The 18,593-nt window shown below is 47.8% G+C and overlaps 1 protein-coding gene across 2 annotated transcripts in view; it reads right to left on the bottom strand.

Moving 5' to 3' along the window:
• Nucleotides 1-18,342, bottom strand: part of gpx3 (glutathione peroxidase 3) — a 77,523-nt gene extending 59,181 nt beyond the window's left edge. For both annotated transcript variants that reach the window (XR_011592980.1, XM_070878001.1), the window contains exon 1: nt 18,228-18,342. Coding sequence is in view for 1 of the 2 variants with exons in the window: in XM_070878001.1 (XP_070734102.1) it covers nt 18,228-18,299 (72 nt within the window). In the remaining variant the exon portion in view is untranslated. The remainder of the gene's footprint in view (nt 1-18,227) is intronic.
• Between the last annotated feature and the right edge of the window lie 251 nt (nt 18,343-18,593).

Here is an 18,593-nt window from a genome sequence, read left to right as displayed (position 1 = left end):
TGACCTTGGTCCTTTATTCATAACTCGAGTGAGGCAGCCGCATGGTGGCTCCCCTTTTATACAGCCCCTGCCACCAGGGCAGGGACTCCTGGTCTCCACCAGTTGCACCCTCTGGTGGTGCCATCATGTATATACACAGTGTAAACCTTATTGAAAGTACATCAGATAAACAAGTCTCCATCTTATGCAACTATACAGTGACGACACAGAGAGTATATCTATAGTCTGCATATATAACACTACCCACTGAGCCAGGGCTGTCACTAGTGCAGCATGCTCCCAGGAAATGAGGCCCCATCCAGCAGGGGGGTCATGTAACCAGCAGACACACATTGAAGGTATTTGGCAAAAGAATGAGAGGAGCAGATGAGCATTGGTTTTACGCCACGTGATATTATGATCTGGAATGCGCTGCCTGAAAGGGTGATGGAAGCAGATTCAATAGTAACTTTCAAAAGGGAATTGGATTAATACTTGGAAAAAAAAAAGGACATTGCAGGCCTATGGGGAAAGAGCAGGGGGAGTGGGACTAATTGGAGAGCTCTTTCAAAGAGCCGGCACAGCCATGATGGGCCGATTGGCCTCCTGCATGGTGCTATGACTCGAATTGTGCCTGGTTTAGAATTTTGGTACACACTCCCACAGCAACTCGGGAATCGGAAGTACAATTTCAAAATTTGCGGACAACATCAAACTGGGGCTGTGAGGTTAACAGGAGGACTGCGATCATGTTAATGGTGTGGGATGAAGTAGGGTGGGAGGAGGCTGGTGTGGAGCATAGGCACCAGTATGGGGCCAGTTGGGCTGAATGGCCTGTACATTCTATGTAATACTTTGACCCAGTGAGCATAACCAGAGTGGCTGAACCAGACAACCTGGCAACACCCCAGGTCCACCCCAGAGGGCTTTAATTGCCCTCAGCATCAGGAGGAGAGGCCGGGGGGTGGCGTGGCTGGAGGGGGCAGTGTTCCAGCCAGGGTTCCTGTTCCTCAATGGACAATGCACCTGCACTGGCTCTGGGTATACGGACAGGATAAGGTGCGACCATTTTGGTGAATGTCATGCACAAACTAATAGAGCTCCACCTAGTGGGATACTGTGGTAATGCAACTGCTGATGTAAATACAACGGCCATGTGGCAAAGTCATGACAGGTTCTGTCAAGCCATTTTGTAGCGTGTGCTTCTTAGTCACGTGTAAGAATATACCAATGTCCTAGGGGGAGTGTTTGCTAGTGCTGTTGGGGAGGAGTTAAACTAATATGGCAGGAGGGATGGGAACCAGTGCAGTGAAAAAGAGGGAAACAAAAAGGAGACAAAAGCAAAAGACAGAAAGGAGTGAGGAAAAGTAGAGGGCAGAGAAACACAAGGCAAAAAACAAAAAGGGCCACTGTACAGCAAAATTCTAAAAATACAAAGGGTGTTAAAAAAACAAGCCTAAAGGCTTTGTGTCTTAATGCAAGGAGTATCCGTAATAAGGTGGATGAATTAACTGTGCAAATAGATGTTAACAAATATGATGTGATTGGGATTACAGAGACGTGGCTCCAGGATGATCAGGGCTGGGAACTCAATATCCAGGGGTATTCAACATTCAGGAAGGATAGAATAAAAGGAAAAGGAGGTGGGGTAGCATTGCTGGTTAAAGAGGAGATTAATGCAATAGTTAGGAAGGACAATAGCTTGGATGATGTGGAATCTATATGGGTAGAGCTGCAGAACATCAAAGGGCAAAAAACGTTAGTGGGAGTTGTGTACAGACCTCCAAACAGTAGTAGTGATGTTGGGGAGGGCATCAAACAGGAAATTAGGGGTGCATGCAATAAAGGTGCAGCAGTTATAATGGGTGACTTTAATATGCACATAGATTGGGCTAACCAAACTGGAAGCAATACGGTGGAGGAGGATTTCCTGGAGTGCATAAGGGATGGTTTTCTAGACCAATATGTCGAGGAACCAACTAGGGGGGAGGCCATCTTAGACTGGGTGTTGTGTAATGGGAGAGGATTAATTAGCAATCTCGTTGTGCGAGGCCCCTTGGGGAAGAGTGACCATAATATGGTGGAATTCTGCATTAGGATGAAGAATGAAACAGTTAATTCAGAGACCGTGGTCCAGAACTTAAAGAAGGGTAACTTTGAAGGTATGAGGCGTGAATTGGCTGGGATGGATTGGCGAATGATACTGAAGGGGTTGACTGTGGATGGGCAATGGCAGACATTTAGAGACCGCATGGATGATCAACAATTGTACATTCCTGTCTGGCGTAAAAATAAAAAAGGGAAGGTGGCTCAACCGTGCCTATCAAGGGAAATCAGGGATAGTATTAAAGCCAAGGAAGTGGCATACAAATTGGTCAGAAATAGCAGCGAACCCAGGGACTGGGAGAAATTTAGAACTCAGCAGAGGAGGACAAAGGGTTTGATTAGGGCAGGGAAAATGGAGTACGAGAAGAAGCTTGCAGGGAACATTAAGACGGATTGCAAAAGTTTCTATAGATATGTAAAGAGAAAAATGTTAGTAAAGACAAACATAGGTCCCCTGCAGTCAGAATCAGGGGAAGTCATAACGGGGAACAAAGAAATGGCAGACCAATTGAACAAGTACTTTGATTCGGTATTCACTAAGGAGGACACAAACAACCTTCCGGATATAAAAGGGGTCAGAGGGTCTAGTAAGGAGGAGGAACTGAGGGAAATCCTTATTAGTCGGGAAATTGTGTTGGGGAAATTGATGGGATTGAAGGCCGATAAATCCCCAGGGCCTGATGGACTGCATCCCAGAATACTTAAGGAGGTGGCCTTGGAAATAGCGGATGCATTGACAGTCATTTTCCAACATTCCATTGACTCTGGATCAGTTCCTATCGAGTGGAGGGTAGCCAATGTAACCCCACTTTTTAAAAAAGGAAGGAGAGAGAAAACAGGGAATTATAGACCGGTCAGCCTGACATCGGTAGTGGGTAAAATGATGGAATCAATTATAAAGGATGTCATAGCAGCGCATTTGGAAAGAGGTGACATGATAGGTCCAAGTCAGCATGGATTTGTGAAAGGGAAATCATGCTTGACAAATCTTCTGGAATTTTTTGAGGATGTTTCCAGTAGAGTGGACAAGGGAGAACCAGTTGATGTGGTATAATTGGACTTTCAGAAGGCTTTCGACAAGGTTCCACACAAGAGATTAATGTGCAAAGTTAAAGCACATGGGATTGGGGGTAGTGTGCTGACATGGATTGAGAAATGGTTGTCAGACAGGAAGCAAAGAGTAGGAGTAAATGGGGACTTTTCAGAATGGCAGGCAGTGACTAGTGGGGTACCGCAAGGTTCTGTGCTGGGGCCCCAGCTGTTTACACTGTACATTAATGATTTAGACGAGGGGATTAAATGTAGTATCTCCAAATTTGCGGATGACACTAAGTTGGGTGGCAGTGTGAGCTGCGAGGAGGATGCTATGAGGCTGCAGAGCGACTTGGATACGTTAGGTGAGTGGGCTAATGCATGGCAGATGAAGTATAATGCGGATAAATGTGAGGTTATCCACTTTGGTAGTAAAAACAGAGAGACAGACTATTATCTGAATGGTGACAGATTAGGAAAAGGGGAGGTGCAACGAGACCTGGGTGTCATGGTACATCAGTCATTGAAGGTTGGCATGCAGGTACAGCAGGCGGTTAAGAAAGCAAATGGCATGTTGGCCTTCATAGCAAGGGGATTTGAGTACAGGGGCAGGGAGGTGTTGCTACAGTTGTATAGGGCCTTGGTGAGGCCACATCTGGAGTATTGTGTACAGTTTTGGTCTCCTAACCTGGGGAAGGACATTCTTGCTATTGAGGGAGTGCAGCGAAGGTTCACCAGACTGATTCCCGGGATGGCGGGACTGACATATCAAGAAAGACTGGATCAACTGGGCTTGTATTCACTGGAGTTCAGAAGAATGAGAGGGGACCTCATAGAAACGTTTAAAATTCTGATGGGTTTAGACAGGTTAGATGCAGGAAGAATGTTCTCAATGTTTGGGAAGTCCAGAACCAGGGGTCACAGTCTAAGGACAAGGGGTAAGCCATTTAGGACCGAGATGAGGAGAAACTTCTTCACCCAGAGAGTGGTGAACCTGTGGCATTCTCTACCACAGAAAGTTGTTGAGGCCAATTCACTAAATATATTCAAAAAGGAGTTAGATGAAGTCCTTACTACTAGGGGGCTTAAGGGGGTATGGCGAGAAAGCAGGAATGGGGTACTGAAGTAGCATGTTCAGCCATTAACTCATTGAATGGCGGTGCAGGCTAGAAGGGCCGAATGACCTACTCCTGCACCTAGTTTCTATGTTTCTATGTTTCTATCACACTGGTGACGAGGATAGGATTTCTGGGTTCTCTAGCTGAATATTTTGTGGGTGGATGTTCCTTCCAAACAACAGAGAGACCTTTGAGAGGGTCTTTATTTGGCAGAACAACTAAAAATCCACGGTAAATTTCAAGCACACTTGGCTAAAATGTTGACGTTACCAGAGTCCAGATGGCTGTGCCTATGGAAATAATAGTGTGCTTGGGTGAATTCCATTATGAGCGAGACTTTCGGAGCATATGTGGAGCAGCTAGAAATGATTTAAAACAAAAATTATTTTATTTAAAGCCACAAATAATATCATAGAAGTTCCTGATGATGAAAACCATAACAAGGTGGTTTTAGAAAGAAAACGGGCTATTTTATTGACTGAAGCAGGCCCCGAGGTGTATGAAACCCTGAAAAATGTGATTGTTCCCGACAAGCCAAAGGACACGCCACTGACGGAGATTCTAACCAATTTTTAATAGCTCTAGTCCTGAGCCCCTGGAAATTGCTGAAAGTTAGTTTTGGAACAGAAAATCAATTACATGACGAGGGTATCAGTGAGTAAATTGTAGCTTTAAAAAAAGCTATCCTTTCACTGACATTGCGGAAACTTTCAGAACAGAGTATTGCGTGACTGCTTTGTTTGTGGGATCAAAAATGAGGAACTCAGATGAAATTTATTGACAACCCCCCAACTTGACTTTTGATTTAGCTGGTCAGACAGCTATGTCGATGGATTATGGCTGACCAATATGTGCCATTTCCTCGCATCAGACTACCGAGGTGAATCGCCCGCAGGTTAACAAAGGCAGTTGGGGCCCCAGGGCCTGAGCAACTGGCCACGGTAATGCCACATTGAATTCATGCTATCTGTGTCTAGGACAACACATTGTCTTCACACATGGACGACTTTGAGCAGTGTGTTTCTACTGCAAGAAAACTGGGCATCTTGCGAAGCCAGCCAACTGAAGAGTAAAACAATATTCAATGCTAGAAGTGCCAGAGACTATGTAGCTTTGAAGAGAAGCAACAGGATGAGAAGGTTTTGGAGATACACATCATCAGGAGCACAAAGGCATCCAACAGCGATTTGCAAAGTATCGTCATCCAAGTAGACATTACAAGACCCAGGATATCTATAGAAAACGACATTGGTACATCCATGAGCATAGTACCGGAATCACTACATCTCAACAAGTTGCGTGATTTTCCACTGGAAAAATCGAAGATAGAGCTGCGAGGCTAATCAGGAGAGCAAATCCCTGTTGTAGGATGTATCGTCGTACCGGTGAAATACAAGGTTTAGTTTCAGAGCTTGTCTCATAGTAGTGGCAGGAGACAAGCCTGCCTTGATAGGTAGAAATCGGATGGGATCACTGAAGCTGGAATGGAGTGAGATTATTTATTTGCATAGAATTTAAATTTGCATCAAAAGATGACATCATCAAGCAATATCCAAATGTATTTTGTGAAACAGACAGTCCGATCCAACACTTTAAGGTGAGTGTCAGAGCACAGAAGGACGCTAGACCAGTTTACTGCAAGCCACGTCCCATACCATAGGCATTCAAGGAGAAAGTTGAGCAAGAACTCAAAACTCTAGAAACTGATCAATAAGGTGAAGTCTTCTATTTTTCATACACTAATGAACTGCCAGTCACAGCTGAAGAGATTGGTAGAGCAACCAAACCTGACCCAGTTATGTCTAAAGTGTATGATTACATAGCAAATAGCTGGCCAAACCAGATATTCATCCATACTTTGTTTGTAGGAATGAATTATCAGTGGATAAAGATTGTATCAAGTTGGGTGCAAGAGTAGTTATCCCAAATAAGTTCAGGTCCAAATTATTAGATCTTCAAGACTAGCACCTGGGAATGTGCTTGACCAAGAGTTTTGCACGTAGTTATTTATGGTGGCCAGGTTTAGATAAAGTTAGAGTACATAGTTAGTCAGTATACAACATGTCAAACGGTAAGCAAGAAACCACCATCAGTACCATTACAGCCATGGAAATGGCCTCCCAGGGTGCAGCAAAGGTTACATATGGATTTTGCTGAGCTAGAATATTAGCAAGTGTTCATTGTGATTGATAGCCATTTGAAGTGGGTAGAGGTGTTTCCAATGCAAAAAAAATACAAATAAAACACTACAATTTGTGAAGATTGTTTTCTTCATATGGCCTCCCAAAAGAAATTGTGTCTGATATCGGGCCACAATTTTGTTCAGAATAATTTGCACAGTTCACAAGCAGAAGCAGTGTGAAACATACCAAAGTTCCACCATATCACCCTGCTTCAAATGGTGCAGCAGAGCACACAGTACAAATTGTAAAATGTGCCCTCATCAAGCAAATGCTGGATCCAAATCCAAAGAAATGGCAGTTGTCGTTAGACCACAAATTTATTACTTTTCGAAATACTCCTCATACAACTACTGGTAGAACACCAGTAGTGTTGTTTCTCAGACGACAGCCACGAACCAGGTTCTCGTTCTTAAAGCCAAACTTGGCGGTCAGCAGAAGAGAAACAATGAAGACAGAAAGAGAATCATGATACAGGTAGATTAAGAGAGAGAAGTATGACATTGAATTAGAAGGTTTGAGTGATGAACCGTCACCATAAATGGTTGAAGTGGTTACCAGGAATAGTAGTGAAGATATGTGGTCCTCGCACATATTTGGCCAAGATGTTTGATCATGGAAAGGTTAGGTTTGCTCACATTGATCATGTTTTACCTACAAATGTGGAAGCTGCTGAATGTTGGAATGATTCAATTATTTCCGATGAGTCAGATAGTCTTGTTACAAGTAGAGTACCAGTAGCCAATCCTGCATCAGATGTACTAAAATCAAGTCCAAGAGAAGGTCAGAATTTAAGTCATACTCCGAGTCAGGCAGACAAACAATCTTGCACCCCACATGATACAATCTTTATCCACTCATAATTCAATCGTACGAACAAAGTATGGATGAATATCTGGTTTGGCCAGCCATTTGCTATGTAATCATGCACCTTAGACATAACTGGGTCAGGTTTGGTTGCTCTACCAATCTCTTCAGCTGTGACTGACAGTTCATCAGTGTATGAAAAATAGAAGACTTCATCTTATTGATCTCAGTTTCTAGTCTTTTGAGTTCTTGCTCAACTTTCTCCTTGAATCGCAGGATAGCTGAAATGAATACATGGCTTGAGCAGTGGTGTAGAAGGGAGGGATTCAAATTCCTGGGACATTGGAACCGGTTCTGGGGGAGGTGGGACCAGTACAAACTGGACATTCTGCACCTGGGCAGGACCGGAACCAATGTCCTAGGAGGAGTGTTTGCTAGTGCTGTTGGGGAGGAGTTAAACTAATATGACAGGGGGATGGGAACCTATGCAGGGAGACAGAGCGAAATAAAATGGAGTCAGAAGCAAAAGATAGAAAGGAGAATAGTAAAAGTGGAGGGCAGAGAAACCCAAGGCAAAAAACAAAAAGGGCCACATTACACCAAAATTTTCAAGGGGCAAAATGTGTTAGAAAGACAAGCCTGAAGGCTCTGTGGCTCAATGCGAGGAGTATTCGGAATAAGGTGGACGAATTAACTGCGCAGATAGCAGTTTACGGGTACGATGTCATTGGCATCACGGAGATATGGCTCCAGGGTGACCAAGGCTGAGAACTCAACATCCAAGGGTATTCAGCATTTAGGAAGGATAGACAGAAAGGAAAAGGAGGCGGGGTGGCGTTGCTGGTTAAAGAGGAAATTAATGCAATAGTAAGGAGGGACATTAGTCTAGATGATGTGGAATCGGTATGGGTGGAGCTGTGGAACTCCAAAGGGCAGAAAACGCTAGTGGGAGTTGTGTACAGACCACCAAACAGTAGCAGTGAGGGTGGGGACAGCATCAAACAAGAAATAAGGGATGTGTGCAATAAAGGTGCAGCAGTTATCATGGGCGACTTTAATCTACATATAGATTGGGCTAACCAAACTGGTAGCAATGCGGTGGAGGAGGATTTCCTGGAGTGTATTAGGGATGGTTTTCCAGACCAATATGTCGAGGAACCAACTAGAGAGCTGGCCATCCTGGACTGGGTGATGTGTAATGAGAAGGGGCTAATTAGCAATCTTGTTGTGCAAGGCGCCTTGGGGAAGAGTGACCATAATATGGTAGAATTCTTTATTAAGATGGAGGGCGACACAGTTAATTCGGAAACTAGGGTCCTGAACATAAGGAAAGGTAACTTCGATGGTATGAGGTGTGAATTGGCTAGAATAGACTGGCAAATCATACTTAAAGATCACATGGATGAACTTCAGCAATTGTACATCCCTGTCTAGAGTAAAAATAAAATGGGGAAGATGGTTCAACCATGGCTAACAAGGGAAATTAAGGATAATGTTAAAGCCAAGGAAGAGGCATATAATTTGGCTAGAAAAAGCAACAAACCTGAGGACTGGGAGAAATTTAGAATTCAACAGAGGAAGACTAAGGGTTTATTTAAGAGGGGGAAAATAGAGTACAAGAGGAAACTTGCAGGGAACATAAAAACTGACTGCAAAAGCTTCTATAAATATGTGAAGAGAAAAAGATTAGTGAAGACAAACGTAGGTCCCTTGCAGTCGGATTCAGGTGAATTTATAATGGGGAATAAAGAAATGGCAGACCAATTGAACAAATGCTTTGGTTCTGTCTTCACAAAGGAAGACACAAATAACCTTCCGATTGGACTAGGGGACAATAGGTCCAGAGAGAAGGAGGTACTGAAGGATATCCTTAATAGGCGGGAAATTGTGCACAGCAAGCTCCCAGAAACACCAATGAGATAAATGATCAGATCATCTGTTTTTTGTGGTGTTGATTGAGATAAATATTGGCACCAGGACAACATGAGAGCAGATGGGGCCTTTATTTTTGACATTATGAGGGGGTCGAGGTAGAGTGGATAAGAAAGACCTATTTCCCTCAGCAGAGGGGTCAATAACCAGGGGGCATGCATTTAAAGCAATTGGTAGAAGGTTTAGAGGGGATTTGAGGATTGATGTTTTCACCCAGAGGGTGGTGGGGGTCTAGAACTCACTGCCTGAAAGGGTGGTAGAGGCAGAAGCCCTCACCACATTTAAAAAGTACTTGGATGTGCACTTGAAGTGCCTAACCTACAGGGCTACGGACCAAGAGCTGGAAAGTGGGCTTAGGCTGGATGGCTCTTGATTGGCTGGCACGGACACGACAAGCAGAAATGGCCTCCTTCCGTGCTGTAAATTTCTATCTCATCTGAAACAAAACCTTCTACAGTGCAGCACTCTGGTGGGAGAGTCCAGAAAATGGGGGCATTACCTTGAAATTAGAGCTAGACCATTCGGGGTGAGGTCAGGAAGTAGCTCTTCACACACAGGGCAGAGGAAATCTTGAACTCTTTCCCCCTGAAAAGCTGTCGAGGCTGAGGGTCAATTTCAAAACAGAGCGATAGGATTTTGTTCAATAAAGGCATTAAGGGTTACAGAACCAAGGCGGGTAGATCAGCCATGATCTAATTGAATGGCGCAACATGCTCGAAGGACTGAATGGCCTCTTCCTGTTTCTGTGTTGCTTCCAATCAGGCAAATCTCCCAACAACAGCCCTGTCCAAACCTCCCGATCCATAGCACAAACTAACGATTAAGAGATATTAGCGCAAGTTGAGGAGCTGCTTAGACCACCTCGTGCACGGGCTAACTAAATATCTATTGTTATGTCTTGAATAAAGTGTCAGACTAGATACTACAAGCTCAAAGTGTCACCATAGTTCTTTATTGCAGACCTCAGAATGCCATGTCTAACCAGGTGGTTAGACATGGTAATTACAGGTTTACATTACACCTATACCACATAGAATCAAAGAATTATAAATTGGTAATGGCACAGGAGGCCATTCAGCCCGTCAAGCCTGTGCCAGCTCTCTGCAAGAGCACTTCAGCTAGTCCCACTCCTCTGCCCTTTCCCCGTAGCCCTGCAAAACAAATTTCTCACGTATTTGTCTAATTCTCACGAATTTGTCTAAGGCCTCCACCACCCTTTCAGGCCGTGCATTCCAGATCGCTGCCTGCTTGAAAAAGTTTTTCCTCATGTCGCCTTTGGGTCTTCTGCCAATCACCTTAAACCTGTGTCCTCTGGTTCTCGACCCTTCCGCAAATGGGAATAGTTTCTATCTACTCTGTCTCGACCCTTCCTGATTTTGAACACCTCTTAAATCTCCTCTCAACCCTCTCTGCTTTATCAGCATAACTGAAGTTCCTCATCCCTGGAACCATTCTTGTAAATATTTTCTGTACCCTTTCCAAGGCCTTCACATCCTTCCTAAAGTGTGGTGCCCAGAATTGGACACAATACTCCAGTTGAGGCCGAGCCAGTGTTTTTATAAAGATTCATCACAACTAACTTGTTTTTGTACTCTATGCCTCTATTTATGAAGCCCAGGATCCCGTAAGTTTAAAAAAAAACACTTTCTCAACCTGCCCTGCCACCTTCAATGATTTATGCACATATACCCCCAGATCTCTCTGTTCATGCATCCCCATTGGAATTGTACCCGTTAATTTATATTGCCTCAGAAAGTGGGATCAAAGCAGGGAAAAATGGTAAAGAGACAAAATTAAAAGCTCTTTAAATGCACACAGCATTCGTCACAAGATAGATGAGTTGACATCACAGATATAAATAGGTATGATCTGATAACCATTACAGAGACGTGGTTGCAAGGCAGGGAGCTGAATATTCAGGGGTATTTGACAATTCGGAAGGACAGACAGAAAGGAAAAGGAGGTGAGGTATCTCTGTCAATAAAGGATGGAATCAGTGCAGTAATGAGGAATGATATTGGGTCAGAAGATCAAGATGTAAAATCAGTTTGGGTAGAGATAAGGAATAATAAAGGGAAGAAGTCCCTTGTAGGCATAGTTTATAGGCCCCCAAACAGTAGCTACATTGTTGGACGGAGTATAAATCAAGAAATAATGGAGGCTTGTAATAAAGGAATGGCAATAATCATGGGAAATTTTAATCTTCATCTTGATTGGACAAATCAAATTGGCCAAGGTAGCCTGGAGGAAGAGTTCATAGAGTGTATCCGCGAGGATTTCCTTGAACGGTACATTGTGCAACCAACCAGCGAGCAGGCTATCTTAGGTCTGGTACTGTGTAATGAGACAGGATTAATAAATGATCTCATAGTAAAGGATCCTCTAGGAAAGAGTGATCATAGCATGGTTGAATTTCAAATTCAGTTGGAGGGTGAGAAAGTTGGGTCTCAAACCATTCTCCTGATCTTAAATAAAGGCGCGTACAAAAGGTATGAAGGTAGAGTTGGCTAAAGTGGACTGGGAAAATAGATTAAAGTATGGGACGGTTGATGAGCAGTGGCAGACATTTAAGGAGATATTTCATAACTCAACAAAAATATATTCCAGCGAGAGGGAAAGACTTTAAGAGAAGGGAGAACCATCGTGGCTAACTAAGGAAGTAAAGGATGGTATCGAATTGAAAACAATGGCATACAATGTTGCGAAGAACAGTGGGAGGCCAGAGGATTGGGAAATTTTTAAAAACCAGCAAAGGACAACTAAAAAAATAATAGAGAAGATGGATTATGAGAATAAACTAGCAAGATATATATATATAAAACAGATAGCAAGAGTTTCTACAGGTATATAAAAAGGAAGAGGGTAGCTAAAGTAAATGTTGGTCTCCTTAGAGAATGAGACTGGGGGATTAATAATGGGGAACAGGGAAATGACAGAGACTTTGAACAAATGTTTTGTTCACGGTAGAAGACACTTAAAACAATCCCTATCACTAAAGAAAAAGTACTCAGTAAAATAATGGGACTAAAGGTGGACAAGTCCCTGGACCTAATGGCCTGCATCCTAATATCTTAAAAGAAGTGGCTGCAGAAACAGTAGATGCATTGGTTGCAATCTACCAAATTCCCTGGTTTCTGGGGCGGTCCCAGCAGATTGGAAAACTGCAAATGTAATGCCCCTATTTAAAAAAAAGAGGAGGGAGACAGAAAGCAGGAAACTATAGACCAGTTAGCCTAACATCTGTCGTTGGGAAAATGCTGGAGTCCATTATTAAGGAAGCAGTAGCAGGACATTTGGAAAATCAAAATTCAGTCAGGCAGAGTCAGCATGGTTTTATGAAAGGGAAATCATGTTTGAGGATGTAACGAGCAGGGTGGACAAGGGGGAACCAGTGGATGTCGTGTATTTGGATTTCCAGAAGGCATTCGATAAGGTCCCACATAAGAGGTTACTGCACAAGATAAAAGCTCACGGGGTTGGGGGCAATATATTAGCATGGATAGAGAATTGGCTAACTAACAGAAAACCAGAAAGTCAGGATAAATGGGTCATTTTCCAGTTGCCAATCGGTAACTAGTCGGGTGCCACGGGATCAGTGCTGGGTCCTCAACTATTTACAATCTATATTAATGACTTGGATGAAGGGACAGAGTGTAAGGTAGCCAAGCTTGCTGATGATATAAAGATGGGTGGGAAAGTAAGTTGTGAGGAGGACGCAAAAAATCTGCAAAGGGAAATAGACAGGTGAGTGGGCAAATATTTGACAGATGGAGTTTAATGTGGGAAAATGTGACATTATCCACTTTGGCAGAAAAAATAAAAAAGCAAATTATTTAAATGGAGAGAGATTATAAAATGCTGCAGTACAGAGGGACATGGGAGTCCTTCTTGTGCATGAAACACAAGAAGTTAGCATGCAGGTACAGCAAGTAACCAGGAAGGCAAATGGAATCTTGCCCTTTATTGCAAGGGGGATAGAGTATAAAAGCAGAGAAGTCCTGCTACAACTGTACAGGGTATTGGTGAGGCCACACCTGGAGTACTGCGTACAGTATTGGTCTCCGTATTTAAGGAAGGATATACTTGCACTGGAGGCTGTTCAGAGAAAGTTCATTAGGTTGATTCCTGAGATGAAGGGGTTGACTTATAAAGAAAGGTTGAGCAGGTTGGGCCTATACTCATTGGAGTTCAGAAGAACAAGAGGTGATCTTATTGAAACATATAAGATTCTAAGGGGTTTGACAGGGTAGATGCAGAGAGGATGTTTCCCCTCGTGGGTGGAATCTAGAACTAGGGGGCATAGACTCAGAATAAGGGGTCGCCCATTTAAAACAGATGAGGAGGAATTTCTTCTCTCAGAGGGTTGTAAATCTGTGGAATTCTCTGCCCCAGAGAGCTGTGGAGGCTGGGTCATTGAATATATTTAAGGCGGAGATAGACAGATTTTTGAACGATAAGGGAGTCAAGGGTGATGGGGAGCGAGCAGGGAAGTGGAGCTGAGTCCATGATCGGATCAGCCATGATCTTATTGAATGGCGGAGCAGGCTCGAGGGGCCGAATGGCCGATTCCTGCTCCTATTTCTTATGTTCTTACACTTTGGTAGGAAGAACAAGGAGAGAATGTATCACTTTGAAATTTTCTGCATTAAGTTTCATCTGCCACGTGCCTGTCCATTCCACCAGCCTGTCTATGTTTTCTGGAAATCTATCACCATCCTCCTCACTGTTCACTATACGTCCAAGTTTTGTGTCATCTGCAAATTTTGATACTGTGCCCAGTACACCCAAGGCCAAGTCATTAATATACATCAGGAAAAGCAGTGGTCCCAGTACTGACCCCTGGGGAACACCACTGTATACCTTCCTCCAGTCCGAGAAACAACCGTTCACCTCTACTCTCTGTTTCCTGTCACTGAGCCAATCCCGTATCCATACTGCCACTGGCCCTTTTATTCCATGGGCTTCAACTTTACTGGCAAGCCTATTATGTGGCACTTTGTCGAACACCTTTTGGAAATCCATGCACACCACATCAACCGCATTGCCCTCATCAACTCTCTTGGTTACCTCATCAAAAAACCCGATCAAGTTAGTTAAACACACTTTGGGGTCGAAATGGCCCATTTTTTGCCTCCCATTGGTGCCGCGGGTAGGCGCTAACGTTGTGCAATTGCCTTTTTGCCGGGTGGCGCTGGTGCCTGTGGTGAAATTGGCCCCCCGAGATTTTTGGGGGCGATTTGCAGTTTGCGCCAAGGGCTGGCGCACACCTGGCAATGGTGACATCGCCGTGCACCCCGACTCCTCACCAGCCCATGCCGGCCCCTCGTCGGCCCGCACCGACCCCTCACCGGCCCCTCACCGGCCCCTCTCCGGCCCCTCACCGGCCCCTCTCCGGCCCCTCACCGGCCCCTCACCGGCCCATGCCGGCCCCTCGTCGGCCCGCACCGACCCCTCACCGGCCCCTCTCTGGCCCCTCACCGGCCCCTCACCGGCCCCTCACCGGCCCCTCACCGGCCCATGCCGGCCCCTCGTCGGCCCGCACCGACCCCTCACCGGCCCCTCACCGGCCCCTCACCGGCCCATGCCGGCCCCTCACCGGCCCCTCACCGGCCCCTCACCGGCCCATGCCGGCCCCTCGTCGGCCCGCACCGACCCCTCACCGGCCCCTCACCGACCCCTCACCGGCCCCTCACCGACCCCTCATCGGCCCGCACCGACCCCGCACCGACCCCTCACCGGCCCCGCACCGACCCCTCACCAGCCCCTCACCAGCCCCGCACCGACCCCTCACCGACCCCGCACCGACCCCTCACCGGCCCCTCACCGACCCCTCACCGGCCCCTCACCGACCCCTCATCGGCCCGCACCGACCCCGCACCGACCCCTCACCAGCCCCTCACCAGCCCCTCACCGACCCCTCACCGACCCCGCACCGACCCCTCACCGGCCCCTCACCGACCCCTCACCGGCCCCTTACTGGCCCCGCACCGACCCCTTACTGGCCCCTCACCGGCCCCGCACCGACCCCTCACCAGCCCCTCACCGGCCCCTCACCGGCCCGCACCGACCCGTCACCGGCCCCTCACCGGCCCCTCACCGGCCCTCACCGGCCCCTCACCGACCCCTCACCGACCCCTCACCGAACCCTCACCGGCCCCTCACCGACCCCTCACCGACCCCGCACCGACCCCTCACCGGCCCCTCGCCGACCCCTCGCCGACCCCTCACCGACCCCTCACCGAACCCTCACCGGCCCCTCACCGACCCCTCACCGACCCCGCACCGACCCCTCGCCGGCCCCTCACCCGCCCCTCACCCGCCCCGCACCGATCCCGCACCGGCCCCTCGCCGGCCCCTCACCGACCCCTCACCGACCCCTCACCGACCCCTCACCGGCCCCTCACCAGCCCCGCACCGACCCCTCACCGGCCCCTCACCAGCCCCGCACCGACCCCTCACCGACCCCTCACCGACCCCTCACCGCCCCCTCACCGGTCCGCACCGACCCCTCACCGACCCCTCACCGACCCCTCACCGGCCCCTCACCGGCCCCTCACCGGCCCCTCACCGACCCCTCACCGGCCCCTCACCGGCCCCTCACCGGCCCCTCACCGACCCCTCACCGACCCCTCACCGGCCCCTCACCGACCCCTCACCGACCCCTCACCGACCCCTCACCGACCCCTCACCCGCCCCGCACCGACCCCTCACCCGCCCCGCACCGACCCCTCACCGCCCCCTCACCGGTCCGCACCGACCCCTCACCGACCCCTCACCGACCCCTCACCGGCCCCTCACCGGCCCCTCACCGACCCCTCACCGACCCCTCACCGACCCCTCACCGGCCCCTCACCGACCCCGCGCCTTTAAAATTATGAAAGGGTTTAATAGAGAAGATGTTTCCACTTGTGGGGGAGACCAGAACTCGGGGCCATCGGTAGAAGACGGTCACTGATAAACCCAATATTCAGGAGAAAGCTCTTTACCCAGACAGCGGTGAGAATGTGGAACTCGCCGCCACAGGGAATGGTTGAGGCGAAAAGTAAAGATGCATTTAAGGGAAAGCTGGATAAACACACGCGGGAGGAAGGAATAGAAGGATATATTGATAGCGTTGGGTGAAGTAAACAGAGCAGCAGGAGGCTCGTGTGGAGCATAAACACCGGCCCGGATCAGTTGGGCCGACTGGGAACAGTGGGTGAGCCACAGACAGGCTTTGGTGAACATACTGTTCTTGCGTTTATAATGTGCACTGGCCTCAGCTCTGGGTGCGAGAGAGAAGCACTGGGAGAGAGAGAAGCAAAGAGATTCCTTGGAATGAAAATTGGAGAGGTTTTCCAGCGATGGAACGGGGTGGAGTAGAAAATCCTCTCTCCCTCTCTCCCTCTCTCCCTCTCTCCCTCTCTCGTGGGTTCAAGACCCAGTCCAGAGACTTCAACACAAAAATCTAGGCTGACACTGTCGGAGGGGCAGTACTGAGGGAGTGCTGCACTGTCGGAGGGGCGGTACTGAGGGAGCGCCGCACCGGAGGGGCAGTACTGAGGGAGTGCTGCACTGTCGGAGGGGCAGTACTGAGGGAGCGCCGCACTGTCGGAGAGGCGATACTGAGGGAGTGCCGCACTGTCGGAGGGGCAGTACTGAGGGAGCGCCGCACTGTCGGAGGGGCAGTACTGAGGGAGCGCCGCACTGTCGGAGGGGCAGTACTGAGGGAGCACCGCACTGTCGGAGGGGCAGTACTGAGGGAGCGCTGCACTGTCGGAGGGGCGGTACTGAGGGAGCGCCGCACTGTCGGAGGGGCGGTACTGAGGGAGCGCTGCACTGTCGGAGGGGCGGTACTGAGGGAGCGCCGCACTGTCGGAGGGGCGGTACTGAGGGAGTGCTGCACTGTCGGAGGGGCAGTACTGAGGGAGTGCTGCACTGTCGGAGGGGCAGTACTGAGGGAGTGCTGCACTGTCGGAGGGGCAGTACTGAGGGAGCGCCGCACTGTCGGAGGGGCGGTACTGAGGGAGCGCCGCACTGTCGGAGGGGCGGTACTGAGGGGGCGCCGCACTGTCGTATGGGCGGTCTTTCAGATGAAACGTTAAACCGCTGCCACGTCTGCTCTCAGGTGGACGTAAAAGATCCCATGGCACTATTTTGAAGAAGAGCAGGGGAGTTATCCCCGGTGTCCTGGGCCAATATTTATCCCTCAATCAACATAACAAATTATCGGGTTATAATTACATTGTTGTTTGTGGGAGCTTGCTGTGCGCAAATTGGCTGCCGCGTTTGCCACATTACAACAGTGACTGCACTCCAAAAGTACTTCATTGGCTGTAAAGCGCTTTGGGGATGTCCGGTGGCCGTGAAAGGCGCTATAGAAATGCAAGTCTTTATTTCCTATCGTTTGATTTACATGGCAGTATTCACCAGGCACTCTTTTCTCGCCAGCTGACAGCGGTTGCCGAGGGTTTGACCAAGCCATATGCACCGGGAAAATCGCGGGTTCCACTGCCCACGGTCTGTTCTGCGAACTTCTGGGGCCACTTGCTCCCGATGCCTCTCCGGCGGCTCGGATCCCGCGCGAGGCTCAGAACCGCGATGCTTCCACAGTCGAACAGCCAGCCGACCCGTGGGTGCGGAGGAAGCTTGTGGAACCGTGCTCAACCTTCAGGGAGACCAGGTGGGAGTGGGGAAACTGAGTGGAGGTGGAAATTAAAACAGGGAAGACAATTTGCCTTTACCGATAATATTCTGTAATTAATGTAGAGCACAGACGCATATTCCTAGTGAATCCAGAACAAAAATATTAATAACCCCAGGGTGTACCTTGACAGGATTATAAAAATAGTTGTACCTTGACAGGAGGTCATAATTCATATGACCAGGAAAAATAAAAATTTATATTTCCATATTATTAAAATTTCTATATTAATACGACATAAAATATTCAAGAAAAGACCTAGATTGAAATGACAAAGTATTTTGAGGAGCTTTTATTTTCTATTGAAGCCCTGATGTTTTTGCATCGCTTTCAGCGAATGTGCAAGGTAAACAAGCTCTCTATTTAGTGGCGAGTTAAAATCTCCGTTACCTGCCCGGCTCCTGCCTGAATCCATGCAACCAGGACTGACAGCAGGAGCCCGTGCTTGTAGAAGCCATCCATCACGCACCGACAGCAGTCATGTCCCAGTCCAACGTCCGGATTCAGTTATTCAGCATGTCGAGAGCTTGGAGCAGACATCGTCCTATTTAAACACAAAGCAAAGGTGGGCAGGACTGGAGCTCGCCAATCACAGGGCAAGCAATGAGAGACACGTATGCTCCATCCAGCCTCAATGGATGTAACCCTTTCAATTCAGAATTACAGGGCTTTTATGTAGCGCTTGCAACTAGTGCTTGTCAAACTTCCTTGTAAATACTGACATACTCCCGGGGACCTCCTGTAAATACTGACACA

Source organism: Pristiophorus japonicus, chromosome 4 (assembly GCF_044704955.1).
Source record: "Pristiophorus japonicus isolate sPriJap1 chromosome 4, sPriJap1.hap1, whole genome shotgun sequence".
In the NCBI taxonomy this organism is placed as follows: Eukaryota; Metazoa; Chordata; class Chondrichthyes; family Pristiophoridae; genus Pristiophorus; species Pristiophorus japonicus.
The sequence above is the reverse complement of the archived record's forward strand: the minus strand, read 5'-3'. Positions and strand labels throughout refer to the sequence as shown.